Genomic DNA, 27,678 nt, shown 5'->3' with positions numbered 1-27,678 from the left:
AATTTTCAAAGTTGATAAATGATGACAGTGTTTCATAAACAATATAGCTCTTAATTGTATAGTTATAAAATTAAAAGCTTTGAATCCTTGATGGTAATAATACTTTATTTCTTTCTAAGAAGAGAACAATAAACCTTTTTTTTTTAATAAAGTACAAGGTTAAAACCGTAATACAGGTATAAATAAGACAAAATAAATAAGGAAAAACATAGGATTTTAGTTAAAAATTAAAACATTCTAAATCAAGGCTTCTTAAGCTTGTAGTCAGCTACAATTGGAATTGTCTGAAATAATATTAATTATAGAAATGTTTATAACTTTTTTTTTCTTTTGTGTTATTAAATATTAGAAACAATAATTGATAAAATCTCATCACATAAAAAAACTATTTCAATAAAATTTGCTTTCGAATTCTTTTTTTTTTTTTTTTTTCAAATTATTTTGACGGACATGGTAAATTTTTGTATATGAAAGTTTTATTACGAAAAAGGTTAGCCCAATATACAAATAGCTTAAGAAGCCCTATTCAAAATGAAATAATTTTAAAAATAGCACTGTTACACGTATAATACAAATCGTTGGTATCAGTGGATGAATTTTAAAATGCAGATTTCAGTATTATTATTTTAGAAATTTAAATGTGTAATTTTGCATAAAATAAATTGCAGTAATTCATATTTGCAAGTTTAATAATTTTTTTTGTTACATTTTATTTCAGATACTTTTTTTTCTAGTTGTTTAAATAGTAGTGTAAATGTAATATATGCAATAATTTCATAATGTTTATACTTATTGTTACTTAGATAACTTTTGTTTTATCATTTTGGATCACTATCAATAGTTATGAAATCTGCATTTCAACTTTAGTTATATATTTATTTACATGCATTTACAAGTTTTTATTATCATATCATTGATGTCTGCATTGTAGAGTGTTCCATCATTTCCTTGATAGATCATGGCTAGAGAAGAATATGTCTCAGCTTTACAACGAGGTCCCCAAAAATTACAAGTTGGTTTTGGAATTGTCTTGTTTATTTTGTAAAATGAATTAATAACTCTTGAGTAATTAATTGTAAAATAGTTTAAATTTTCAGTACATTGACCTCTGCACACCCTTATATTGAAGCTTTTGGGATAATGAACCCAATTACTCCATCCAATATCATCTAGAGTGATGTGGTAATTATCTGCACAGCAAGTGCAATTTTCGCTTAAAGAATCATCTTCAACTTCTCTCCTAGTTCGGTCCTTGACTTCAGTATGCTTTGTGATTACCAGAAAAGGACTTTCTTCTTCATTAACAGAAATGTCAGAACCTATTAATAAAAAAATTGCATTAAAAACTTTAATTAATACAATATGCTGCATTGAATGCAATGTTATTACACTTTTCACTTACAACAATTATTTTTTTTTTGTCTCATGAAATTTTCTAGTGTTTGTAATGTATTTAAATCCACAATTGTACATTTTGAAATCCCCTCCCCCCTGCTGTTTACCTCTTTCCAGATGGTTCGAGGAGGGGGGTAAGAAGAAGTAAATTGATGTATAATCCCCCATAATCATTTTCAATTATCATCTGTATATTTGGTGAAAGGATTCCAATAGTTATTATGAACTTGAAAGACACTTATAGGGCATAAAGAATGTGGGAGGCGAACAGAAATTTATTCTAGGGTACATATTTTTATGGGAAGCATTAATTATTTCAAACAAATGTTTGTTAATGCTATACAATATCTGCTATTAAAGTTTAAATGTTATATTGTAAAAAGAAACATTTATTATATGTATGAAAGATAATCAAATTACAACTACATAATACACAATATTTTAACTACACTTCTCATTGCCAATGAATAGGCAGAGAAGCATCAACAATTAATTTATAATGAGTGCTTATTTGAGATAAGGAATAAAAAAAACTTTATATTAATAATATGTATTTGTGAAACATTTTTTTTTTTTCCTGAGTAGGTTTATCAATTTAAGTAGTTCTCCTACTTTTTACACATTACGTATCTTGTCCTTAAGCTGGATAATATTATATTTCATTTTATTTATTCGGCTGAGATTGACCTGACTTTCGTCATATAACAGATTATATTTATAGTACTGTAATCAGTAAACTTGAGCACAATTTTTCCACATTGCCTTTTATTATTTTGTTAAAATTAATTGTACAAAATGGCAAAGACTGTTTATTGATGTGAAAATATTAATAATACCTCTTTGTATACAATATGTGATACCAAAATATCTTTGAACCGTTTATTCCCATATTTATTGATAGTTACTCCAAAAATAACATAAAATTTTCCTTTTATTGAAATACTAGCCGCCTTTGGCGACCAGCCGGTTCGCCAATCTTAATGTTCGTTAAAATTTTAATAATTAAATATTTTATGCAATTTCTACTTTAATAGCTTCTTCATCAAAATATTTTAAAACTTCAAATTTTGATTATCATATAATTCATTCATAATATTATAAAGGCCTTCAGTCATAACGTAATATGTATCTCTCTCATTTTCTGTTAGCACCCGTAGAATTTATGCTTTAAATTAAAGTGGAAAGAATTTATCTTCAATTAATATAATAATATTTTTTACTGAAACAAAGCATTTTTTTATAATCTGATTACTGAAAATAGAGTCACTCAGCGTTTAAACTTTATGGGCACTAAAGAATATCTTTTTAAATTTATGAAATATCTCAAGAGTTGGTCAACAAAATTTTCTTAGATTCATTATGAGCAGATAGATTAATTAACAATGTTTAAATTTAAATGCATCAAACACTAAGAAAATAAAACGAATCGTTTAAAATAAACGGTTGAAAACGGTAGAATTTATGCTTTAAATTAAAGTGGAAAGAATTTATCTTCAATTAATATAATAATATTTTTTACTGAAACAAAGCATTTTTTTATAATCTGATTACTGAAAATAGAGTCACTCAGCGTTTAAACTTTATGGGCACTAAAGAATATCTTTTTTAATTTATGTAATATCTCAAGAGTTGGTCAACAAAATTTTCTTAGATTCATTATGAGCAGATCGATTAATTAACAATGTTTAAATTTAAATGCATCAAACACTAAGAAAATAAAACGAATCGTTTAAAATGAACGGTTGAAAACAGGTTTTAAAAAAACTACTTAAAAAACGATGTACTTAAAACTATAAGCATATACAAAAAATATATAACTAACATAAATACAATTTACTTACAAAAGCATGCAACTAACCCAAAAATAATTTAAATCATGCATTGATAACGTTGTCATGGCAACAATCAGAACAGAATGCGCATGCGTGAATTTTCTTCGCCGGTTACGTAATGCAAATACGTGATTTTTTCTACGCCAGTTGGAGTAACGCTATGCAGATTAGAAATTTTTAATTTCCTTTATTCTGTTTCATTTTAATTCAAAAGTACTTCAGAATGAATCTGAAAGATTGATTCATTAACAATGTTTAATTTTAAATGCATCAAACATTAAGAAAATAAACAGAACCGATTGAAATAATCCGCCGAAAAATTTTAACCCTAGCCTCATTACTGTTGGGAGAAAAAAAAAACTGAAGCCTTTCTCGTTTGGCGCTGGGGATAATGGAAGATTTTTTTGGCGGTGGGGAAAATGGAAGATTTTTTTGGCGGGAAAGTTAGTTTTTAATTAATAATTAAAATTCTAATTAAAAATTCGAAAAAAGAAACCCCAGGTGCACATTCCCAACCTCCAAGGTATACATGTACCAAATTTGGTAGCTGTATGTCAAACGGTCTGGCCTGTAGAGCGCCAACACACACACACACACACATTGAGCTTTATTATAAGTATAGATGTTAAGCAAATTGTGGGTTATAGAACGTTTCATTTGAGTTTCCAGCATGTTACATCTGAGCTAGGTACATATGGCCAAAGTGGGGTTACATTATATGTAAAAAAAAAAAAAAAAAAGTATGATATAGTTACATATCAACGATATTACTATACCCAAGGTTTTTTTAATTTACATATAAAACAAGTGACATATTTTAATAAAAACGGAATGTGACATAGTATAAATCGGCTGAAGATCTTATCTATAGACACTTTATACCTCACTATAAGCTTTGTATCTGTTGGAAAAAAAGAGACATTGACAACATATATAAAATGTAACATTTATTTATTTTTATGAAAACAATTATCACTACAAATATGTATTCGGAGATTACTTTCCAGTTCAACTGCATTAATTTCCGAATTTTAATTTTAGCTTGATCTTTATAATTAAGGATACATTGAAGAAATAAATGCCATTGAAAATATCCAATTATTTATAGGGTAAAATGGCAAGAATTGCTATCTTTAAATTATTGTAATTTTCTTTTTTTAAGTAACATTTATGCGTCATTTAAAATGCAAATTAATTTCATTGATTATGATTTCATTTTTTTTATTTGCAAGCAACTGTTATAAAAAAAACTTTGTTACTTACCTTCAATTTCAACTGAGCATATTAGATGATTGTCTTCAGCTTCGAGTGCCAATTTCTTTGGCAGTTCGAAAGAGATCCATTCGGGATTTGTTTTGGCTCTTGCAGGATCTTCCCTAAGCTTGACCAGAGGATCATCTTCAAGAGAATCTGGATCATAAACCGACAGAGTAAGTCTTTCGTTTAATTGCATCTTGTGGAAATAAGCGTGAAGCGAGATTATCGATTCTAGATCCGAAGTTATGTTGAAGTCGAATTTTCGACAAAATGTTCCATTTCCTCTCTGACACGAAAAATCATCTGAAAAAAAAATGATTTAGCTGAAAAATTAAATTAAGAACTATTAAGTATAATTATAGCTGTTTTTTATTTTAAAAGAAAATGAAATGATTCAACTGAGATATTATATAATTGAAATATCACAAGCGATCTGCAACTCGGAGCTCTCAAAGCTAAGATATTAATTATTTTGCTAATTTTTTCTAAGTGTATTTCAATTTAGAAATAAGATTAATAACGCCGAGTGTATTGCCTAATTATCGGAAATGCTAACATCCGGATTGCTTTGAAGAGAAGAAAGAAATCCCTTGACAAAATCTCCTCGTTTGAAAACAGATCACGAAGCTATCGATTCTCACTGATAAATTCAAGAAGTTTAATACAGTATTTAAACTTGCAAAATATAAAGTTTTTAGTTATTATTAAATTAATATACTGTAAGCAAATCATTTTCTACCCCTCTCGAAGGAAAATATTCCTTTCAACAATATTTTGATCAGGTCTTGCCCAATTAATCTGATTAATTAGAATTCTTGTTATGAACATTATGATCATATTATTTCCAATTACTTAATTGGATGCAGTTTTCCAAAACATTGAAAATAAAATTTATAATGTTGCATTTTATTGCATTATTAGTAATCTAATGGCGCCAAGTTGTATAGCAAACTCTGACATTTTGATACAAATTGCAACATTAAATTTGACTTTCATGAAGTAATGGTTGATATCCAATTATACAAATGTGTTCAATTAGCTAATAATTATCTATAATTATCTTACACAGTTTTTATCATACTCCCGCACAAATCAAAACAACTAACTGTCACCATGACTCAATTTACAGAGCATCTCATTTCTGATTGGTTGGTCCATGGTTCGAATCCCAACCTCGATGTTTTATCCAAAGACTGAAATTCTTTTATATAAAATTTAATCTGCTGTTTATCTAAGATCTGGAAGGTTCTGGATCTTTCTAAATTTTCAAATTGGATTGTTCTATGCATAAAAGCTGAGCCCCATGAGTGATGAGTAAGCTCTCAGTCTTCGTTCTAATAAATCCAATTGTTTGTTTAAACGGCATAGTTCTTTATATCTTCGATAACAATATTAATAATGCATTTTTTCCTCTACGAGGTTTTAAATTTCTAAAAACATTTTTTTTTCCTGAAGGTATTTTTAAAAAATCGAAAAAGTAAAAGGGGGAAAAAACTTATCATTTATTTTGTTGAAGAATTTATGGAATTTTGTATTGGACGATAAGTGAAAAATTTATTCACTCATTCTTCAAAATATTTATTAAATATAGAAATCTGATTTTACATTTTCAGTTTTTATCGAAATGGTAATGCATTTGTAAAGGATAAAAGTGACGATCATATATTCCATGCCTTCAATTTCTTTATATGTTGGAAAGTTTTTAATTCATCCGAGAAGATAGTATGACCATCTTTGCAGAATACTGTATAATAAATAATGTCTTACATTTTTCTATCTATACCGCATGCCAAGAATTGGTATGTAATTTTTTTAAAGATACTTCCAGTTGAATCTAGTTCAGTGTAAGAGAACTAGTGTCTATCAGTATGTCGATATATTTTATAAACAAATTTCTTAAGTGTCCTCTATCTTAAGTGCTGTAGTATCTGTGTGTACTCTATCTGCATAATGCCCCTGCGATATTGCCCTGAAATACGAACATAGAGAACTACAAAGCTTCTTGAAACTGTAAAATGCGGATGACTTTGGCAGTAACACTTGGTATAACCCGGTATGTGTTTCGCAGATTGTAGATTCACTTAAAAACGAAACGGTACGAAGAAAAAAAGAGCAGATTCGTCAATCTGCCACAAAAAACGCTAGCAAAAAATGAATACTATTCTACCCTAATGGCAAGATGGAAGATGCATATCAATGCAATAAAGCTTTTGCGAGTTTTGTTTTCCATTGAATAACTAATATGCATCCAGACTATACGAAATCGGCTCAATCGACCAAAAATATTCAAACCATATTTAATAATAATAAAATGCTACTTTTTATTTTCATTTCGTAGTGTCTACTAAATTTGTATGAGCAAATAAAATGAGTGCAAACGAAAAGTCATTATTTTTATCATTTTATCTTGCTGTTGAAAAGTTATTTGTTGCTGTGTGTTACTAACTACATTTGTTATTTCAAAAATGTGATTAATTGTAAAATTATGATAAGTAATTTGTTTTCTTTGCGTATAATTTCATAAGTGAAAGAGGTACGTTTAAATTGAAATCGCAGATTGCAGAAACGGCAAATTAATAATATTAAAATGCTGGTAGCTTTATAAACTCAGATTTATTTTTAATCGTTTAATGAATTTTTTTCTTGTTGAATTTTTATGCTTATGAGTGTAATACAACCTTTCATCTATTTTACATGAAAATAATCTGGAGGTTTTGCAATGTAAAAGCAAATAAAAAATATTTCTGAAAAAGGGAGGGGGGAGATAAGATCTAACTGGAATGGTTCTCCCGAAACTTTTTCGCATTCTCTCCAATAAAGGTCCTACCCCCCTTCCTTTTCTCATAAAATTGGGTATCATCGGTAAGGCGGCGAACAGTTTGCATGCCATTGATGAACAATAATTACAGTATATAGATCTTTGGCGTGAATGTACCATTTTTAGCGAATCCAATGCGCGAATATGTATTTTTGGCTCTTCTTGTCGCCCAATTGACACCAAAATTTGACACAAAACTGCTCTTATAATTACAAGAAGATGACACCACGAATTTAAATTGATTTAATTCATTGCATTTCTGAGTTATTGCATTTAGATTTATGCGGAAGTGCAAACTGATGGATGATCAGTCATTTGACCAATTTGGTTCAAAATTTGATAAGTATCTATATTTTGGATGCTAAACCTCTGAATTAAATTTTGTGTACTTTACTCTTTGGGTTTTGTAGTTTACTTGTACTTAAATAGACAGATTTCCTCAGTATGGATTTCATATAAAATTTAATAGAAATCTATACAGTTAGTAGTAATTCCTAATACCAAATTAGATACGTGTTTCAGGATAACTCAAAACGTTTTTGAGTTAACATGTTCACAGACTCATAATTACAGAAAAGTGCTTTTCGAACGTAGAGACGTCTAAAACATGAAAATTCGTCAAAATCTGGAGTTTGATTATTATTTTTTTTTTTTTTGACAATTGCAATATTTTTTCTAGACTTTATATACGATAAATTAAAATGATTTATCTTCAAATACTACAATTTTTAGAGAATGTTTTTAGATAGCTAAAGCTAAATTTTGAATTATTCCTACTTCAAAATTTAGTTACGGTAATCCGGAAACTGTCGAGTCGTTCGAAAACTTAAGTCGTCCAAAAAATTACTGGCGCCTTGTGACAAATTGTGACTTTTAAATTCGGATTCTGCTCTATCAAATTTTTGCATCAAACGCAAGTAAATGTTAAAGTTTTTGTGAACATTTCACTTTTCTCTTTGGTGTTGATTGATTGTCATATTAGCGTAATTTTTTGAAGCTTCGTAATTTTGAAATATTGTAAAATGTTAATCGTGGCATATAAGCGTATACTTAATCCTTCTAATGCCTTTCATTTTTTGTATTGAATGTATTTTTTATCATACAGTTACTGCGTATAGGATGGATTTGCAGAAAAATCGAGAAATGAAATTATGATCTAGAATTTTATGCAATGATCCGTGTCTATATAAAAGTTGAATTAGTGGAAAGTGAATTTAAAATAACCCAGTGGAATTTCTGGAAAAGTTACATAACAGCAATTTTATACTTTTTTACTTTTTCTTGGCAAAAGTTACATAACAGCTATTTTATTAGCTTAAGTTGTTGAGCTGATTAACCAAAATAGCTCTCTAGATTTTAACCCTGATACGTTATCGGATAAAAGAGCGGAAGTTTTAACACCGTTTTTTCCCACCGTTTAAATAAAAGTTATTTTATCGAGAGGAAACGTTTAAAGAAAGAAGTTGAAGGTATCAAAAAGATATGCAACATGGTCATAACATATAACGTAGATTAAAAAAGTGGAAAAAAAATATTTTTATTATTTGATTAAACATTTTGGTATTTCACTTAGGTGCGTTTTGTATAAAAAAGAATAACTGGTAAAATTTTCAGATCAATATCTAATTTTTTTTTTGAAAAATTCGATTTTATTGCGGAAAACGAATAGGAACAAAACAACAATAAAAAAATACAAGATCGGTGAAAAGATGCCTATAAATACTTTTCTATACCTCAGAATTCAAGATTCGAAAAAAAAAAAAATTATATTAAAAATGTTATTCTACGATTTCAAATTGTATCATAATAGTCAATTTTTTTAATGGTCAAAATTAAATTTCATATTAACATTTTGCTCTTCTTTAAAGCCTGTATTTATTATCCGATTATTGTTGCTTTCACAATTACTATTTTGAAACGTTTTTTGAGAATTAATTGTACAAAAATTTAATTTTCACCGCTTTTTTTTTTTGAAAACCGGATTTTATATATTATTTGAAATCATAGAATAACAGATTTAAAATAAAATTTTTTGCCGTTTCGCGAATTCTCATTGACAGAAAAGTATTTAAATGCATTTTAAATGCGGATTTTATGATATCATTTGAAATCATAGAATAACAGATTTAAAATGAAATTTTTTGCAGTTTCGCGAATTCTCATTGCAGAAAAGTACTTAAATTCATTTTTCTATGATTCTGGCTTGTTTTCCTAGCAAAGTCGAATTCTTCAAAAAAAGAAAAAAAAAGTAATATTGATAATGATTTGAAAATTTTATCAGCAGTATTTAAAAAGCATTCCAAACGTTCATCCAAATAAAAAATATTTTACCAAGTTTTTACGTTTTAAAAATCTACTTCTGACCTAATTTTGCTATTATTATGTTCTATAGCTCTCATTTTATATATCTTTTTAATACCTACAACTTTAAATTATATTTCCTTGTCATGTTAATAGTTTTTTTGTTTTTGTTTTTAATTAAACAGCGTTAAAGCTTCTTCCATATCTTCACCTCTTTCCCAGTAACCTGTTCGAGTGCAAATTTAGAGACATGTTTCGAATAGTCAACTCAACAAATTAAGTCTATAAAATTGCTATTGAGGTCCCCCACCACCACCAAATTTTGCTACTTTTAATGATAATTCGTCCAGACTAAAATGAAATCTCGTTGTCTGACAATTACTGAAGTTTTTAAATGCATCTCCAGATAACCCTTTGCGCAGATTTAAAATGTGAATTATTCCAATGAATCATTTTAAAAAATGAAATGAAATCTTTCAATTAATTTTTTTGCACCTCGTTTAGGATTGATTTATATAGTTGTAAGACTAAATATAATTTTTATTTTGTATGGAGAGGTAAAAGTATTTTTGCCTCAAATATTCATAAACATGCAAGAAAAAAAAAGCGTATGAAATCATTTTTTAAAAGTTATTTTAATTCTATAAAGCTATTTAAAGAAGAATAGTTATAGTGCACAAGAAAGTTTTATGCGTTGAATATGATTTTAATGTAATAAAGTTTTTTTTTTTTTTTTTTTTTTTTTTTTATGTAAAAAGAAAAAATATATATAAAAATAGAGTCTGAAAAATATTTAAAATATTAGAAATGTACAATTCAAATTCAAAACATTTATTTTATAATATACAATTTATTCCTGATCTTAGGATTTTATGTAAAAAACATGCATTTTATGAAGAAATCGGAAAAGTTCGGAAATTATTTGAGTTTTAATTTCTATGTGTTTTTGCAGCAACAGTATTCTTTCGAATACTTCGCTTATATCTAATTTGATTGACCCCCTTTCTGCTATCTCGTGATTGCAATAAAGAAAGGGTTATCTAATTAGATAATAGGTGGGAATCACGCGACAGCCAACGTGCTAATTTATATGAAAGTGGGTTATATTAACTGATAAATTGATCTTGATATTATATTGATGACTTGATTTAGGGGGTATAAGTAAAACTTTTCATCTAGAAAGATTTTACAAGCGATCCGTCTTCAAGATCAAGGCTTAGAAAATGAGCAGTGCATAATAAAATGCAAGCTGCATCTCGTAGAAGAATTTTATTTTGTATGAATTTAAAAAAAAAAAATCGAAATTTGTATACACATTTATATTAGCTATTGATTGAAACATATTTTCGTAAAGAAAGTGTTACTCCTTCAACATAAATTAATAACAATTTGTCATTGAAAGGTCAAAATTATTTAGATTGATACTTTACACGCTGCAATATTTCTCCGAATTGCTTATCTAGATTGTTAAGAATTTCGATAACTTTCAAACTTGAAAGGTATCAGAATTCATGATTTTCTGGCAAACAACATTTCAGAGCACTACGAAATGTGTGAATAAATTAAAATTTTGTTTTTCTGTCCATTTTTCAAACGCGTGTTTTTTTCATGACAATAGTTTTATAAGTTTTAAAATTAAAAAATATGTATATTTTTTGCTATTATTTTCTTGAAAAAACTATTAGTTACAAAACGTGATAATTGATTAAACGAAAACTTGAAATTTAAATTAATTGTAAATGTTTTTGTAATTAATATTTTAGTGAGTAACTAACTTTTTTTTTTTGCTTAAATTATAAATTTATTGAAACATCTTGGATATCTTGGTCTCATACTACTGCATATATCGATCAATTCTCAAAAAAATATTATGGAAATGGAAAATATGTTGCTGAAACGTAGTTTTTTCCTGACCTTTAAATATACATATTTTTAAACATATATACAATCAATCAATAATTTTTTCCATGTTGTACATTTTCAAAACTAAAGAACGAGCATTTCCGTGACTTGGTGTCTTTGATCTATGAATACAGATATAGTGTTAAAAAAAAGAATTTAATGAATTATGGAAGCAAAGAATCTTCTTTCCCAATTACAACCATGTTTTTCGTTTTTTTTGCTTGGAGATGGAATCAACATTTTTTGGCTGTAAATATTGCACAGATCGCGCTAGTGATTACACACGCACACGCACACACACACGCACACACACACACACACACACACACACACACACACACACACACACACACACACACACACACACACACACACACACACACATATATATATATAACCCAGCTTAGATTGAATTTACAATTGTGAATTTTGATTGAATGCATTGCTACGATAATGGAATATCAGTAAGTATTCCCCTGCCGCTAATTAAGAATTTATTATTTAAGTAATTATGATCCTAAAAACTATAATGCCATTAAATACCAAATACACTGTCGTATGATAGACAATATCTTATAGAAAATAGAAATACAATGGAGAAAAATAAATGCTTTAATGTTTTGATTAAAAGCCTCATTATGTATGATCAAATTAGTGAAATATAAAGTTTAAATTGTTAAAAAAAATCCGGCCTGCAAAGATAACCTTCGAGCAGGGATCCAAACCAGGTTAATATAGCTGGCTTATTATAACTAGCTATAAAAATGTATTATAGGCTAGCTATAATAGATTTAAAGTTAAAAAAATTAAATTATTAAACTGAAATATTATCTTTTATAAATGTTTTATCTGAATATGAATCATAGACAATTTACCGGGCATTTACATGTGGAATTTGAATTTTTATATAGGAAAACAGTTCATCGGTTGATCAAAATTTGCGGCTAACCAGTGATGTAGCATGGATAAATCTTACCAAAATGCAAAAATATTTTATTTTACTCCTTCTTTATATTTGCTTAGCTTAGATGATGGGTACTTAAAATTTTATTCTCATCCGATTCCTTTTCTAAAAGTTAAAAAAATTAATTATTGAAAGTAAAAAAGGAAAATCACAATTACATTTTTTTTTTTTTATCTTGCAAGTCTTGCTACTCCTCCATGACTTAAAACCCGGCAAGATTGCTAGCTCCAAACTTTCTTGCAAATTCTCTAATAAATGTTTTATCCCTCTCTTCTGCATAAAATTGTGGATCTTGGGTTAGTCTATGAATGATTTGAATGACATACGTAATTACGAAATGTTGAGCATTGGCGTGAATTTAGTATTTTCCCTGTATCTATCTTCGGACCCTTGTTGATTTTTTTTGGCTATAAATCCCTAGCATTTAGTAATAGATACGCAAAAACCAAATTTGGGTTTCAGACGCGTTATTTACATCAAATTGAAAACAAAATTTAAATCAAAACTACAATTAGAATCACAAAATCACGTACCAAATATTGAAGTCATTGAATTTTTGAATTATCGAATTTATATACTTGTGAAAGAACAAATTGATAGATGGTTAAAAATTTGATAAATATCTGCATTTTAAATGTTAAATCTTTGCACCAAATTTTATCTATCTAACTCTCTTCATTTTGTGTTGACTTATGTTCGGACAGCCAGTCAAAAAGACTTTCTATGCTCAAAACTTAACCTACACATTTGGTATAAAGACCATGTGCCAAATTTCATCAGTTCAGCTCGAAATGTTTTTGGTTATTTTTGTCACGGACAGAGAGACATAGATCTGAAAATATGACGTGTCGAATTTTGGGAGGTCTAAATATCGATTTTGAACTTTTTGGCAATTACAATACTTTTTCTGTATTTCGTGCGCGGGGAAGGAGTAAATGATGAAATAATGCATTGCAATAAAATACAAAAAAATTAAAATAGAAATTCAAGAAGTTCTATTAAACTACTTGATGAGATAAAAAGATTTCAAATAATATAGTTGAGAAATATCTAAAAATTATGAATGAAAAGTGTTTAAATATATGGAGGAAATTCCATTTATTCTAAAAACTAACATTTTAAAAAGCATTGAATTAATAAACTATTCTTAAAAATAATATTTACGATGAGAAGATTTTATTTGACAAAGTTGCGATCTATAATTTTTTTTAATACTTTCTATATATGTGTAGTTAAATTATATTTATTTCGCTTTTCGACTCTTATTATTAAAGCATTTAGTATCACAGGTAGTGTCTCAAATGCTTTGTATTTTTGTGTATGCAGTTTGAAAAAATGTCACGCATAGAATAGTTTACCTTTAGATGTCGAAAACGAAAATTTAAATTCCTATCATTTATGATTAGTAGTTTTCATAAATCAAAATTTTTTTTATTTTATAACCGTTTATAAGAAAATACTTTCATATAATGTTTTAAAATTAGCTTAAATGAAAGTCAATAAAGGAGAAAAAAGTGAAAATAATTTTAAAAAAAATTTATGATTAGAAACATATGCATGTTATTTCTAATCAAACTTTCAGAAGATTTAAAGATTTTTTTTAGTATTAATGGCACATGTAATTTAACCCTTTAAAGGGCCATTTTTTTCTAGTCGTATTATGTTAAAATATTTTTAGGCTTGAAATTAGAATAAGAAAAGAAATTCATTTAACTTATTAGATAAATTTAATTTGATTAATTAATAATTAAGTAACAAATCAAGACACATCATTTTGTGAGAGATAAAGAACTAAAGCATCTAAGTTTCTGTCTTTCTAAAAAAATTTGTCAGAACTTATACCAACCTACATAAATTCATACAAAGATTGATAAATTTGGTGGGAAGCATACTTCCCACGGCCCTAGAAAGGGTTAATATTAGATATGATTTTTGTTTTAGCTTTTTGTTAAACATCTAATTAATGAAAAGCTATTAAAACTATGTGATCATAAATATTTTTAATTATTGAAAAGTTCAAGTCCTAAGCATCTAATTATTGAAAAGCTATTAAAACTATGTAATCATAAATATAATTTTTAATTATTGAAAAGTTCAAGTCCATCGGTTTTTAATCTTTAATATTCCGTACTTCCCTTATAGAATTCTTATACATACTATTCAATGTTAACGGCCATTTATAGATTTGCTGTATTAACTCTACATATAATGATTGATTAATTTTATTTACAAAAGCAAAATACTATTATATATTTTTTAGAATTCCTTCGCATTTAATTTCTTCAGTGTATTTAAATGGGCCAATTTATATGCACTTACTGTAGAGGAAAATAAAAATATTAATTCTAATAAAACTAATTCTAATTATATTTTATGGTAGAAAATTTTAATACACGTCTTTTGAACTTTCAAGGACTTAACATGTAAAAGATAACTTCGTATTTTGACGTTAGAACACTTCAGTTTCTTCTCTTTGTATATACTATTGGCATTACACTTACGTGATAATGTTATAAAATTGTTTAAGTAAATTGATAACTATGATCAAGGCCAAGATTGTTATGAATTTCAAAAAGAAAATCTCAAGCAAATTAATAGGATACGCTCACCAAGGAAAACACTATTTAAGAGTAACTTTTAAGTTACTTACTGTTGCTCGGATGCACGATCACATTTTGCTTTGGTTCCGTTCGGGCTATCTCTTTCTCCTCTTCTTGCAACAACTCAATCATTTTGCTGGACAGAAAGTGATTCGTAAAGTTTCTGGTCGGGGGTTGAGGCATTTTCAAACTTCTCAGCACTTTTGACTTGAAATTCTCGATCACTTTTTGTCGAATGTCAGAAAGTTCGTTTTCCTCACTCTCTGTTGACGAATTCTGTGGAGAAAACAGTTTCAGAGATCCCTCAGGGCGACTTCTGACCCTGTAGAATAAAAACAAAAGGACGCATGCAATGAATACTGCTCTTGCCTGACTGGCCATTGCGTGGAGGTAGATGGGAAAAAGAGACCCTTTTCTTACTCCTGGGATCGTTTTATAGTCTCTTAGAAAACGAAAATACGTAGATAGATTGTTTACGTAGATAGTAGCGATTCCCACCCATTTCTCCTTTTTTCACATTTTGATGAATCGTATGACTAAGGTCGATGATAATGATTAAACGGAGACGGACTTCAAACTTTTCTTCACTATAACGTTACAGGAGTGACCTTCAGCAGTGAAGTTTTTCTCTCAGTTTTTTTTCTTTCCCCTTTTTTTTATTTTTAAAATTTTATCCACTCAGCTAAGGACCGAGTTAAGTTCGCTTGCGAATTTTCAACTTTGTGTTAATTAGACACTTGAGAATGTTTAGTGGAAAAGAATGGATTGTTTCTATCCAACAGTAGCTTGTGATTATAGCTTATCGTACATGATAAATAATCAAAAATGGTCATTTGGGTTTTAAAGTCACTTTGCATTTCAAAAGTGTTATTAAATTTAAGTTGTCATAGGAGATGTTTTCGTTTTTTTTAAGGTTTTCCTAAAACTGCTTATTTGGTTGCTTTGTTTTGGAGGTCTTCCATAGAGAATTTGTCTAATAATATGAACACTGTTGTTATTTTAGTGGTTAAGAAAAGCAAAAGCAAAAATTCTCCACAGATATTGATTATATGCATTTATAAGAATGGATTCATGTTTACTTGGCATGAGAAAAAAAAATGGATTTAAATTAAAGTTTTGTAAAAGTTTCAAATCGAATTTAATTAAAATTTCTCTTAGGCCCATTAAAAGCTTCTGTTTAAATGACCTCCCAGAATTCTCTCTCTCACTCTCGCTTTTCACTTTCTCTTATGCGAAGAGAAAATAACCTAATGTATTTTGATGACTTTTGTATTGTGGTGACTATCCATATTTTAAACCTTCCTGAGTTAAAAAGAAATTATTTCTGGAATTTTACTTATATCCGTTAGTAAAAAAAAATAAATATAAATGCAACAAGCTAGTATGTGTAATTTTGTATGAACATAAAAACTATAAAATTTTGTGAAATCTTAGGCTAATTCCGTTTACAAGACTTATATATTTTCTTTCGTTCTTGTGTATGAAACTCAAAAATGAAGCGATCTGGTTATATAAAGTTTGACATAAAGGCTAATTACTATAATCGTAGATTTTTACGATTTTACTAAGTTTTGATTATATATGTTTGTTAATAGACTATTTGTTTTTGTGTTCATATAAACTTGAGAACTCCAACAAGTAAGATAGATGTTATTTGTCATATTCTCATAACATTAAAATTGTAGATTTTCATCAACGAAAAAAAATCCAAATGATACTATATTATTTTTAATTTCCTTTATTCTGTTTTATTTTAATTCTAAAGTACTTCAGAATGAATCTGGAAGATCGATTAATTAACAATGTTTAATTTTTAATGCATCAAACACTAAAAAAATAAACAGAATCGTTTGAAATAATCGGCCGAAAATAAGTTAAGCCTATCCTCGTTAGCGTGGGGGGAAAACTGAAGCCTTACTCATTTGGCGGTGGGGAAACAAAAAGATTTTTTTGGCGGAAAAGTTAGTATTTAATTAATAATTAAAATTATAATTTAAAGTACAAAAAAAGGGACAACAGGTGCACATTGCCAACCTCCAAGATATGCATGATCCAAATCTGGTAACTGTAGGTCGAACGATCTGGCCTGTAGAGCGCCAACACACACACACACACACACACACGCATGAACACACATACACACACATGGAGCTTTGTATAAGCATAGATAAATAAATAGTCTGACATCTAATTAACGAATCCTAGATATCAAAATTTTAAACATCAATTTAGGGAATCTCTGTTGGAACTATTAAATCAAGAAATAAAAATTCGATATTTAATTTTATATTCTGCGTTAAGTCTTATTTAATGTGATAATACTGGTTACCAAATAATTCATTAATTTTTTTCAATCAGAGTTTTGGTTATTCCATTCATTCTTATATAAATAAATGGGAAAATTGTATTATTCGTAATTATTTGATCAATAGTTCTCTATTTCAAATATTAATTATCATTGATCTGTTTAAATAAAACTAAAAAAAACTTTTTTTTTCGGATTAAAAAAATTATCTAATAATTGTTATCGAGGTTGTAATGTTAATTTTAAAACATGATTATTATGTGTAAACGTCACATTAATTGCACCTTCTAAAAAAGTTAATAAATTATTTTATTTATTTAGAGCACATACATACAGTAGCTCAAAAAATTGAGAGTACACCTTACTTTTACTTGACAAATCCGACTTTCAAAGTAAATAACTTATTACCGGGAAGTGCAAACATAATTATTTTTACACATAACACATGGTTTAATTTAGAGTAAAAATAAAGAAAAATCAATGAAAAACATCTAAATTGAAAAGTTTCAGAAGCATTTTAAATAAACATACGTAGAATTTTGCCTCAAAAAATTGAGAATACACCAATGAAATTTTTGCAATATCACGCATAGAAACAAAGTGTCACTATTAAGTTACATGTCTTTTGACTCTTAAAATGGCCTCTGAACGTTATGGTACCGATTCGACCCATTTTTGGTGGTATCTGAAGATATTTTACCCCATTCTTCTTGCAACACTTATTTTAAATGGGTTTTGTTTCTAATTTTGTGTTCTTGGACCACTGCTTCGAGTGTGGTTCACAGATATTCAATGGTATCGATGTCGGGGTATTGTGGTGGTGTGTGTAACTGCTGTTTACAATGAAAAAGACATCATATTTTGACGTTACGTGCATTCTGTTTGGGGTCGTTGTCCTGCTGGGAAAAGGAATTTTCATCTAAGCCCAAATTTTTAGCACTTTCCTTTAGATTGCTGCCAAGTATATTCAAGAAACCATATCGTTTATAATGTCATCTATAAAAATGAAATTTTCTACCCCGGATGAAGCCATGCAACCTCAAATCATGATGGAGTCACCATCATGTTTAACTGTAGGACGTAAATTTTTTGGATCCAAAGCAGTATTTGTCTTTCTCCATACAATACGATGGCTATCACTGCCAAAAATGTTGAGCTTTCTTTCATTACTAAATAGAGCTTTCTTCCAAAGGTTATTAGTCTTCAATTGATGAGTTTTTGCAAACTTCAAATGCTTTTTCTGAATTTGCAAGCTGATGAACGGTTTCTCTCTAACAATGCGACTTTTATACACAGCTTGTCTATGGTATTTCGCACAGTTTCAGCATTTACACTTCTGCCTATGATTTGAAAAGTTTCTGCAGTAAGTTGGATGAACAATATGGTCGCAGCAGTCTAAAGGAAAGTGTTAAAAATTTGGATTTAGATGGAAATTTCATTTTCCAGCAGGACAACGACCCCAAACAGAAAGCACGTACCTTCAAAATATGTTGTCTTTTTCACTGTAAACAGCAGTTACACACACCACCACAGTACCCCGACATCAATACCATTGAAAATCTGTGGACCACACTCGAAGCAGTGATCCAAAAACATAAAATTAGAAACAAAACCCATTTAAAACAAGTGGTGCAAGAAGAATGGGGTAAAATATCTTCAGATACCACCAAAAATGGGTCGAATCGGTACCATGACGTTTAGAGGCCATTATAAGAGCCAAAAGACATGCATTTAGAAGTTTTTCGTTGATTTTTTCTTATTTTTACTCTAAATAAAAACATGTTTGCACTATCGGGTAATGTGTTATTTATATTGAAAGTCAGATTTATCAAGTAAAAGTAAGGTGTACTCTCAATTTTTTGAGCCACTGTATATACTAGTTATACTTTTTAAATCAAACCTATCTCTTATCCTTTTGATGCAAAAATGCAGTGGAAATGTGATTTATTTGATGCAAAATATGAATTTGAAAAGTAAGTTCTTAATTTATATTACAGAAATGAATTTCGATTTTTTTTTTTTTTTTTTTTTTTTTTTTTGAGTATTTCAAATGCCTTTTTTGTTAATCCGTTGGTATTTATAAGGAGGGCATATAAGTAAGATAAATTCATATTTTTATTAAAAACATATATGCTATGCAATAAAAGATTTTAGATTATTTTCTAAATATAATAAAAAATATAAAAAAGGATATTGAAATATTTTAAACTAAATTATTGTAATTACAAAATCGTGTATAATATAAGATCATGATAACTGACTAAGAGCGACGCAAAAGAATCTTTCTTTGTTTTCTTTCTCCGATCATGAGTTTGGAATCCTTGAATAAAAAGTAAAATTGAAATTATTTCCAGATAAAAGTTCAATGTTATTCAAACGAACACCTTCAGGCGCGTCGTGTAGTCGCCTTTCTGTTTCTTCAAAGTTGATTTGATTTTCGAGTAATCTGGAATGTGTTTCTTTTTCTTTTTTTTTTCCATTAATCTTTTGCAAGTTAAGTTTCTTGTTTCATGAATTTGCTGTTGTAATGTTTTTCATGCAAAGAATAGTTAATATTTCTCCCGTTTCTTGTGAAAATTTGAATTTTTATTGTGCTTTTTAATCAAATATTTGCCACACGATTTTTTTTTTATTTTTTTTACCATTTATCAGAAAATGGTATTTTATTTCAAATGGGGAAAGTGTTGCCAATTTCCACAGCATACTGAATGACATTTAAAATCTGTAGAATATTATTTCAGTTTTCTTTAAAAGTTTTGTTGAAAACATTAATATCTTTTTTTCCCTCCAAATTATAAATTCTAGTGAAAGATTTATTAATTTTTAGAATTTATAATTTAGTCTTTTTATTGGTTATTTAATTTTTAGATTTATTAATTAATTAGAATTTTAGAACGTAAAGTAAAGTGTGCATTGAAGTAACATTAATTTTGCATAGAAGAAAAATAATTACGTGCAATGGAATTAATATATATTTATTTTAATGACATCTTAATTGTGCTGCCACAAGAACAAAATGTTCTGCCTATAATAAGAAAAAACGTGACAAAAAAGGGAATCCCTTTTAGCATTAAAACTATATCACTACAGCAAAAAAGATAGCGGAAACATTGCTAAATTGAAAATTTCACAAATTTCACTCGCCTGTAAGTTTAATAAATGTCATTTTTCATGAAATAATTTTTCTCAGAGCACTTTTTTGTCTTAAAAGATAGCATTGATTTATATAAAATAATCTTTAAAAAAAACCTAAAAAGTATTAAATTTATTTAAATCGCAAAGAATTTTACCATAAACATTAATATCAAGCCTTAAATTACGAATAATTTTTCTGATTTATCATTTGCCAACTGCAGCTATGTCTAAAATATTCGTGTTTTTACTGCTGTGTTTATATACAAAAAAAAAAAAAAAGTATTTATCAATTTATATAGTTCAATATTTTTTCCGATAGAAGTATTTATTTTATTTACCATTGTTTCTTATCTTAATCTAATAAAAAAAAAGAATATCATTGTTTGTTAAATGGATATCGTTTGCTTCCCTATTTTGCTGCTTTATTAATCTTTTATATGGCAGCAGCTGTTTTTTGCCATACGAATGTTTTTAGTAATTCTTATTCTTTTTAAACTTTTATTTCTCGTTTGTAGATTTTAAGAAAATTTATTTAAATTATTTGATTTATCACTTTTATATGAATAAGTAAGAAGAACAAGCATAGATGAGGGTCTTAAATAATTTTTTCATGTACGACTTATATCTCTCCAAAATCTTCTTTATTGTAATTTTCTAATAATGATCTTTAAAGCAAGAAGAATAATTAGATAAGTACCCTTTTATTTAACACTTTTTAGAACTGATAAGCAGATTCAGATTTATTGAAAATATTTGTAATTATTTTTACTACAATTTTTTTGTATTTAATACTCTCACTTTTAATTTACTAGAATTTATCATGAAATCTATGCATATCATTTATCATTTAGCATCACTTTTAACTTATAAATATTTGTATAGTAGTTTTGAGATATTTTTATACTATTTATTATTATTTTTATTTAACATTTACCCAACTTGCAGTCTGTGTCTAAGTTTTATGTTTGCGTTGTATTTATTTACAGAAGAATATGATATGGTATTTACAAACAGATATTTACAATGGTATTTACAAACAGAAGAATAATTGTATTTTTGTTTTTATGTATTATTTAAGATTAGTATGGTAGTGTTTTATTTTTATCGAGAAAAATATTTAAAGAAAATTTGAGCCTCTAGTTTAAAACATCGTATAATTGGAATGCTTTAAGCTAGATTTGTGTGCCTTTATATTATTTTTAAAAGTTACTCTTTAATTCAGTCACGATAAAGTGTGTACAAAAAGTATATTTTAAACCGTCGCAATGTGCGCAAATATAAATCTGTAATTTCAATAACTAAAACAATACAAATTATTGGTATAAAATATGTTTTAAATATTTTTTTTAAATTTATTGAAATTGCAGGGAAAAACTCTAAATAATCATGATATCGCAAAGAAGCTGTTTTTTTTTTTTTTTCTTTTTTGAAAAATTGAAATAGCATAATTTTTTTTCTATAATATTTTCCGAAGTTATTTAGAGAAAAAATATTAAGATTTAAGTAAATTTTTTATAAAAACTTTAAAAAATTAAATAAAATTTTGAAAATTTTTCTCTTAGTGATTATCCATCATTCAAGTAGTAACTAAGTTCTAAATTTGGGTAATTCCATAACTACCGGTATGTTTAATAGGAATATTTTTAAGTAATTTTTGTATTATGCATATACATATTATCACGTAGTTTGTAGACAGATGCAGCCTACAATCATTATCATGTTAAAAAAACTTCGCATTATTTTTTTTCCTATTGTGTTTATTAATTAAATGCGATGAATTCAAATGGTTTTGAAACAATGTTTCTCATTTTCATAAATTTGATTGAATAGGTAACATTTTTATGCAGTATGGTTTTAGAGTAATCCTTAGACAACTTTGAGGATAGGCAAAGTAGACAGAATTTCATCTTTATATGAGAGCATTGGTCGCAAACACTACTTGCAACTTCAAAAAAAGTCGCTGTAACAATAAAGTAATGGTTGTAATTGTAACGATTATAGATCTTGGGTTCATTTCCCTCCAAGAGACGGTATGCTAGACGCATAGAAAGTAGTATCTGTGAAAGTAACAAAACCAATGCACAACAAAGCATCTTGTTGCATAACAACAGTACGATATCGTCATTTGGATTGATATTCTATTTTTCGATTATTGCCCAGCATATTTTCTAATGCAAACTAGGTCAACGAGAAAATTTGTCGAAAACTCTTGTCACGAATGTTTCCCAAGTTAATCTTATGGTAGTTGTTTACCGTAACATTGTATTTTGTTGTGTTCGTTTTCCAGCGTCACAGTGTTGTATTCATATTCTTTCGTCACAGCGATTCTTCTAGGGATCATAACTGCTTTTGAGACCATATGTTTCTTTATAAAAGTGACTAATCTGTGTATGCCTTCTCTATCTTAAAGGTAATCCAAGAACCTTTGAATCACCTCGTAAAATAACTTTTCCTTTTACTTTTTTTATCCATTTCTCAGTCATAGAATTTGTTATGTGTTAAGCAATTACTAATTTGCAAAAAAAAAAAAAAAAAAAAAAAAAAAAAAAGCCTGATACAGTTCTAGGGCTAATAAATCTTTTTTGTTCGATGGTGAAAGGGAGGGAGGCGTGATATGTGCTTAGTTTCACAAATTCTTTAATTAAAAAAAATATTCTTTTGAAAAATATTCAAACACAGATATTTTGTTAAAGTTCATTCCGTATTGTAAAATACACTGTCAAAGAATAACAACGGGAATTTCGTTTCCAAAACAGATTTCCAAACATAGCTGTATATAATGGAAAAACATTATTTTAACTGATTTAATGCTTTTAATAACATATTTCTGTATTAAAAAGTATTTCTTACCGTATTCTGCTTCATATGCTTACAAATTGCAAATTTATGAAAAAAATATTTATAAGCTTTAAAGGAAGTCAGAAATCAAAATTTTATCTTTTTAATTGATGCTCTTCTGTTGATGTGATGTGGAAATTTTGAGAAAGGAGATGCCAGTTAATATTGCAATGAAATAAATTTAATTCAATTAAAATTTCATTTAGAATGAAACAATCTAAAGTTTTGAAAAGTATTTACAAGCATAAGACTAAAATGCTCTGAAATCACAAAACAGCTTAAATTCTTCAGAATTACAAGAAGCGTAATAATGAATTTATGTAAATACATGCTGTACTATTTTGAACAAAAACATTTCAGATATTTATCTGATTAATAAATAGTAAAAGGGAAATCTGCCATTATTTTCCAGAAATCAAGAATCCACTGGCAGTATATATATATGCACAAATATCCTAACATTTACTATATGCTGTTAGGAGATAAATTAATATTTTGTATCCATTAGGACACAGTAAAGTTCATTTATTTTAACCACCTATAATATAAAAGGGACAAAAATATTAAAAACATTTTTTTTTTCATTGAAGCGCTTTTTTTTTCTGTTTATCATCATTATACATTATAGCATCATCTGATCTGTTTCTAAGAAATCAGATTTAGATTCATCAAAAATGCTGATTTTAATGCCCTGCTAGTAAATAATTTCCAGAAACTGCTTTCCGTTCGCAATTTTTTTCTCCTTTTTTGTATCTATTGACATCTAAAATATTAATAATCAGGAAATTTTTCAAATTTTACTCTCATCCAATTTAATCGATTTCTAAAAACGATAAAAAATTACTACTTGGTATCACAAAGTTGCCTTCTAACATGAAAAAGTTGTTACGACATTAACTAACATCAGAATGAGATCATGTTAATTAATAATAAGGAAATAAAACTGGTATAACCGAGAAGCTTTTTTATTTTTAATTTTTAAAGTAGTATGAAAATAATTTTTGTATAATTGCATGCTACGAAATTATTAAGAAAATATTTAATCATGCCAACTTTTAATTAAAATTTTGAAAATCTTTATTTTTTTAATTGAGCTCATACTTCTCGAGAAGAAATTATGAGTCAAATTCGCTAGCTCTAAGTCTAAGTAAGTAAAGAGTTTCAAATGATAGTTTCGTTATTAAAAATGCTTCATGTTAAAGTCGTGCAAAACATTCTACAACGGAGACTGTTGAACCTAAAGCTATCAAATTATGTATTTGGTTACTTCATTCTTTTGGTTACACCTAATGGTAAGATCTCGGCTTCGGGATTGAAGGGTTGCAAGTTCAATAACTGATTCCGCCGACAAACCGCCGCATAATCATGTCTGGTGCGCTTAAATCCATCGAGGCCAAATGTTACCACTCTGTTAAAAGTTTGGAGGAGGGAATGCCTGCTAGGACGACGTCTAAATTCAAATTATGATTTCCATTCCAAAATAACCCTTGTGTTGTTTTAAAATAGGTCATTAATATATAGCAACAAGGTTCTTACAGAACAGAACGCCGTCTCATACCCCCGTATCCGTGACCATTCTGGTTAAGGGTTTTTCAAAATTTGTTATATTTTTAATGAAAAATTACTCAAAATGTTAACGTTTTCCTCTCGATAAATTCATAACATATTAATGAACAAAATCCATCCTTACATTGATTAAACAAAGGTAGCTTTGGTAAAAATGTTTTAACTTTGTACAAGTTTTTACCAAATGTTAATAAAGTTTTAAAAATATTTTTAATATATTTTACAACAATGCTTTTAATTGCTTTAGTTACGGTATTTATATTCCCTTGCCTTGCAACAATATTAAACATTTTTTTAGTCTGCACGTAATCGCTATAATTATGGGTAAATTTAAAAATAAAGATAAACGAATAAAACTTAAAACATTATCAAGATGCGATGTATCGAGCTATGGATTCAAAACTTCTTTACATTGTTTTTCTACAATTTTAATAAATTTTTTTAACTAATTTAATTTTTAAAAATTCAAATTTAATTGCGTTTTAGATAAGGAATTCCAATAATTTTATACATTAAATGGATAGTCCATTTTGAACTATAGAAAATTGCTTCTCTTCTCGATTTCCATGAAATTCAAAATCGACTACCTGATATATTAAGTTACTGCCATGTCTGTAAATTATTAGGGATAAACACAAAATATTAATTTCTGTGCTGAAAAGTAAATTTGAGTGACCGAAAGAAACTGACATTATTGTCAGGTATGGACGTTTTAGTAAATTTCAATGAGTCTCCTTTCGCTTTTTGTTAGAATTAGTATTACTTCTTTGAGACAAAAGAGAAATTTCACTCTGAAATCCCCTAATTTTATTCTTTCACAATACAATATATCTATAATGAGATTAATTTTTAGGTTAATATTTGATGAAAAATATTTCAATTTATAAAAATTATGCATAAAATTAATAGTGTGAAGGAAATATTACTTGAAAGACAATAGTTCCTTTAAATAATAACAATTTTAAAACTTTCCGTTCCTTATTGAAAATGATAATATTATAACTATTTTGCACAAAGTATAGTCAATTTAAAAGATTTTAAAGCATTTACAATTCTCAAATTAAAATTTATGAACTTTATCAAAATCTGTGTGCATGCAAAATATCTTGACATAGTGACAAGTTATGTGAAAATTTAACAGTATTTTAAAATTAGCTTTAGAATTTCAGAAAGCATTCACTATATTTTTCCAATAATACAGGGAAAAAAATCTGGTTTTATTACATAGCAGAAGAAAGGAACAATACAGAAATTTTAAAAAATGTTGAAATAAAATTATTTAATAGATTGATAGCACCACTTGAAAATTTTCGAAGCAAAATCCAATATTGCAGATTCCAGCTAAGAGAATTTTCGATGACTTTTTAAGATATAAGAATATCAATCACAAGGATTTTAAAAACGGTGAGCAATAATAAAGGTATGAAATTTGACCTATCATTCTAGGAATCTTATCAAAATTAAACTTGCTACTTTTTCTTAATAGATTTAAATAAATAAGAGAAGTTAAGCAATTGAGTCATTTTTGTTCAGTTTTCATTAATAACTTCTAAAATAGTTATTATACATTTTATATATTATCTTAAAGTGCAAACAGTTATCTTTTTATCAAATATATCTAATTAATTACTTACAACTTTTTGTTTTGCATTTATAAATTTTTCAGAATGTATTTTAAATACAATTTGTGCGCCAATTATATTATTGCATCAAATTTCTCATTCGCATTTCTATTTCACTTTTAAAGTTATGATAAAAATATCGCTTTCTTTGAACTGGACTTGAATTCCAGGGCAGAGTTTTCCTTCCGCTTTTGTTTCATAGCATGCATTCCTTTGCTCGTTTGGCAATCTAGTGATATTAATCTTATTATTATGCGATGATTCTTTGAATTTTTATAAATTTTTAACTCATTCTAATTAATGTGTAAAGTTATTCAAGATGCTAAAACTAAAAGAGAATTTGCTGAGGAAAGTCATGTATGCAAACACCAAAGAAAAAGAATGACACTTCGACCCATTGCAATGAAATCATTATATGAATAAATTTCTGTTATCATTGAATTAATGATTGGAAAGAAAAAATGAATCCCAAGAATTTCTGAAATTATGCTAAATGGTTCAAAAACATGAAGACAAAAAGAACAGAGAGATTTTGCTACCTGCAGAGGAGTCAAACGATGCGGCAGGGGGTTTATGAAAAGTAGTGAAAGAAGCTACAGTAAAAGGCTGTTTTATGAGGTTTAAAGTGTTTTAAAAATATAGACTTGAAAAGATATTTATGCCGAATAACGACATATGTCAACTAATGGTCTAATATAAATTAAATAGCTACTGAAAATCAATTTTTTTCCATGTACAGAAGTATTAAACTTACAATTCTATAACTGCCTAAAATCTGAATCAATAAAAAAAAAATCACTGGAGAATTGTTTGTAATGGAAGAATCGAATGCTCATTTTCCATGCCATTTAATATTAAGAATATCCTTAAAATTAATACATGACACATCTATGTACATAATATTTACATGCTGATGAACTGAAAATAGGGCGTAAGTAAGTTAAATATTGGTCATGCTTCTATTTTTAGATCGCAACCAACTATTTATAATGGATGTTAATGTAATTTTTAATTTGAAGGTAATTGAAGAGAATCAAATTAAATCCTACATCATGCCTATTTTTGAATATTTAAAATATTTAGCTGATTTAGTTATTTTTATAAAAACAGTCAACAGCTGAGATATTTTAAAAATATTTATAA

The 27,678-nt window shown here is 27.7% G+C and overlaps 1 protein-coding gene across 1 annotated transcript; it reads right to left on the bottom strand.

Annotated features, from left to right (window-relative positions):
• Nucleotides 1-143: 143 nt before the first annotated feature.
• On the bottom strand, nucleotides 144-15,525 carry LOC129967785 (inhibin alpha chain-like). Its single transcript, XM_056081911.1, has 3 exons — nucleotides 15,120-15,525; nucleotides 4,491-4,787; nucleotides 144-1,319 (listed from the first exon to the last, which is right to left on the bottom strand). The coding sequence occupies exons 1-3, from the start codon at nucleotides 15,448-15,450 to the stop codon at nucleotides 880-882; spliced, it is 1,068 nt and encodes a 355-aa protein (XP_055937886.1). The 5' UTR covers nucleotides 15,451-15,525; the 3' UTR covers nucleotides 144-879.
• Nucleotides 15,526-27,678: the final 12,153 nt, after the last annotated feature.

This window comes from Argiope bruennichi, chromosome 1, assembly GCF_947563725.1.
Source record: "Argiope bruennichi chromosome 1, qqArgBrue1.1, whole genome shotgun sequence".
In the NCBI taxonomy this organism is placed as follows: Eukaryota; Metazoa; Arthropoda; class Arachnida; order Araneae; family Araneidae; genus Argiope; species Argiope bruennichi.
The sequence above is the reverse complement of the archived record's forward strand: the minus strand, read 5'-3'. Positions and strand labels throughout refer to the sequence as shown.

What these genes read in the sequence shown, in the direction of transcription:
- LOC129967785 (XM_056081911.1), bottom strand. Translation starts at nt 15,450, where the DNA reads ATGGCCAGTCAGGCAAGAGCAGTATTCATTGCATGCGTCCTTTTGTTT. An exon ending in GATCGTGCATCCGAGCAACA is followed by an intron (nt 4,788 to 15,119) that starts GTAAGTAACTTA and finishes TTTTTTTTTCAG; the next exon opens with ATGATTTTTCGTGTCAGAGA. An exon ending in ATGCTCAGTTGAAATTGAAG is followed by an intron (nt 1,320 to 4,490) that starts GTAAGTAACAAA and finishes TTTTATTAATAG; the next exon opens with GTTCTGACATTTCTGTTAAT.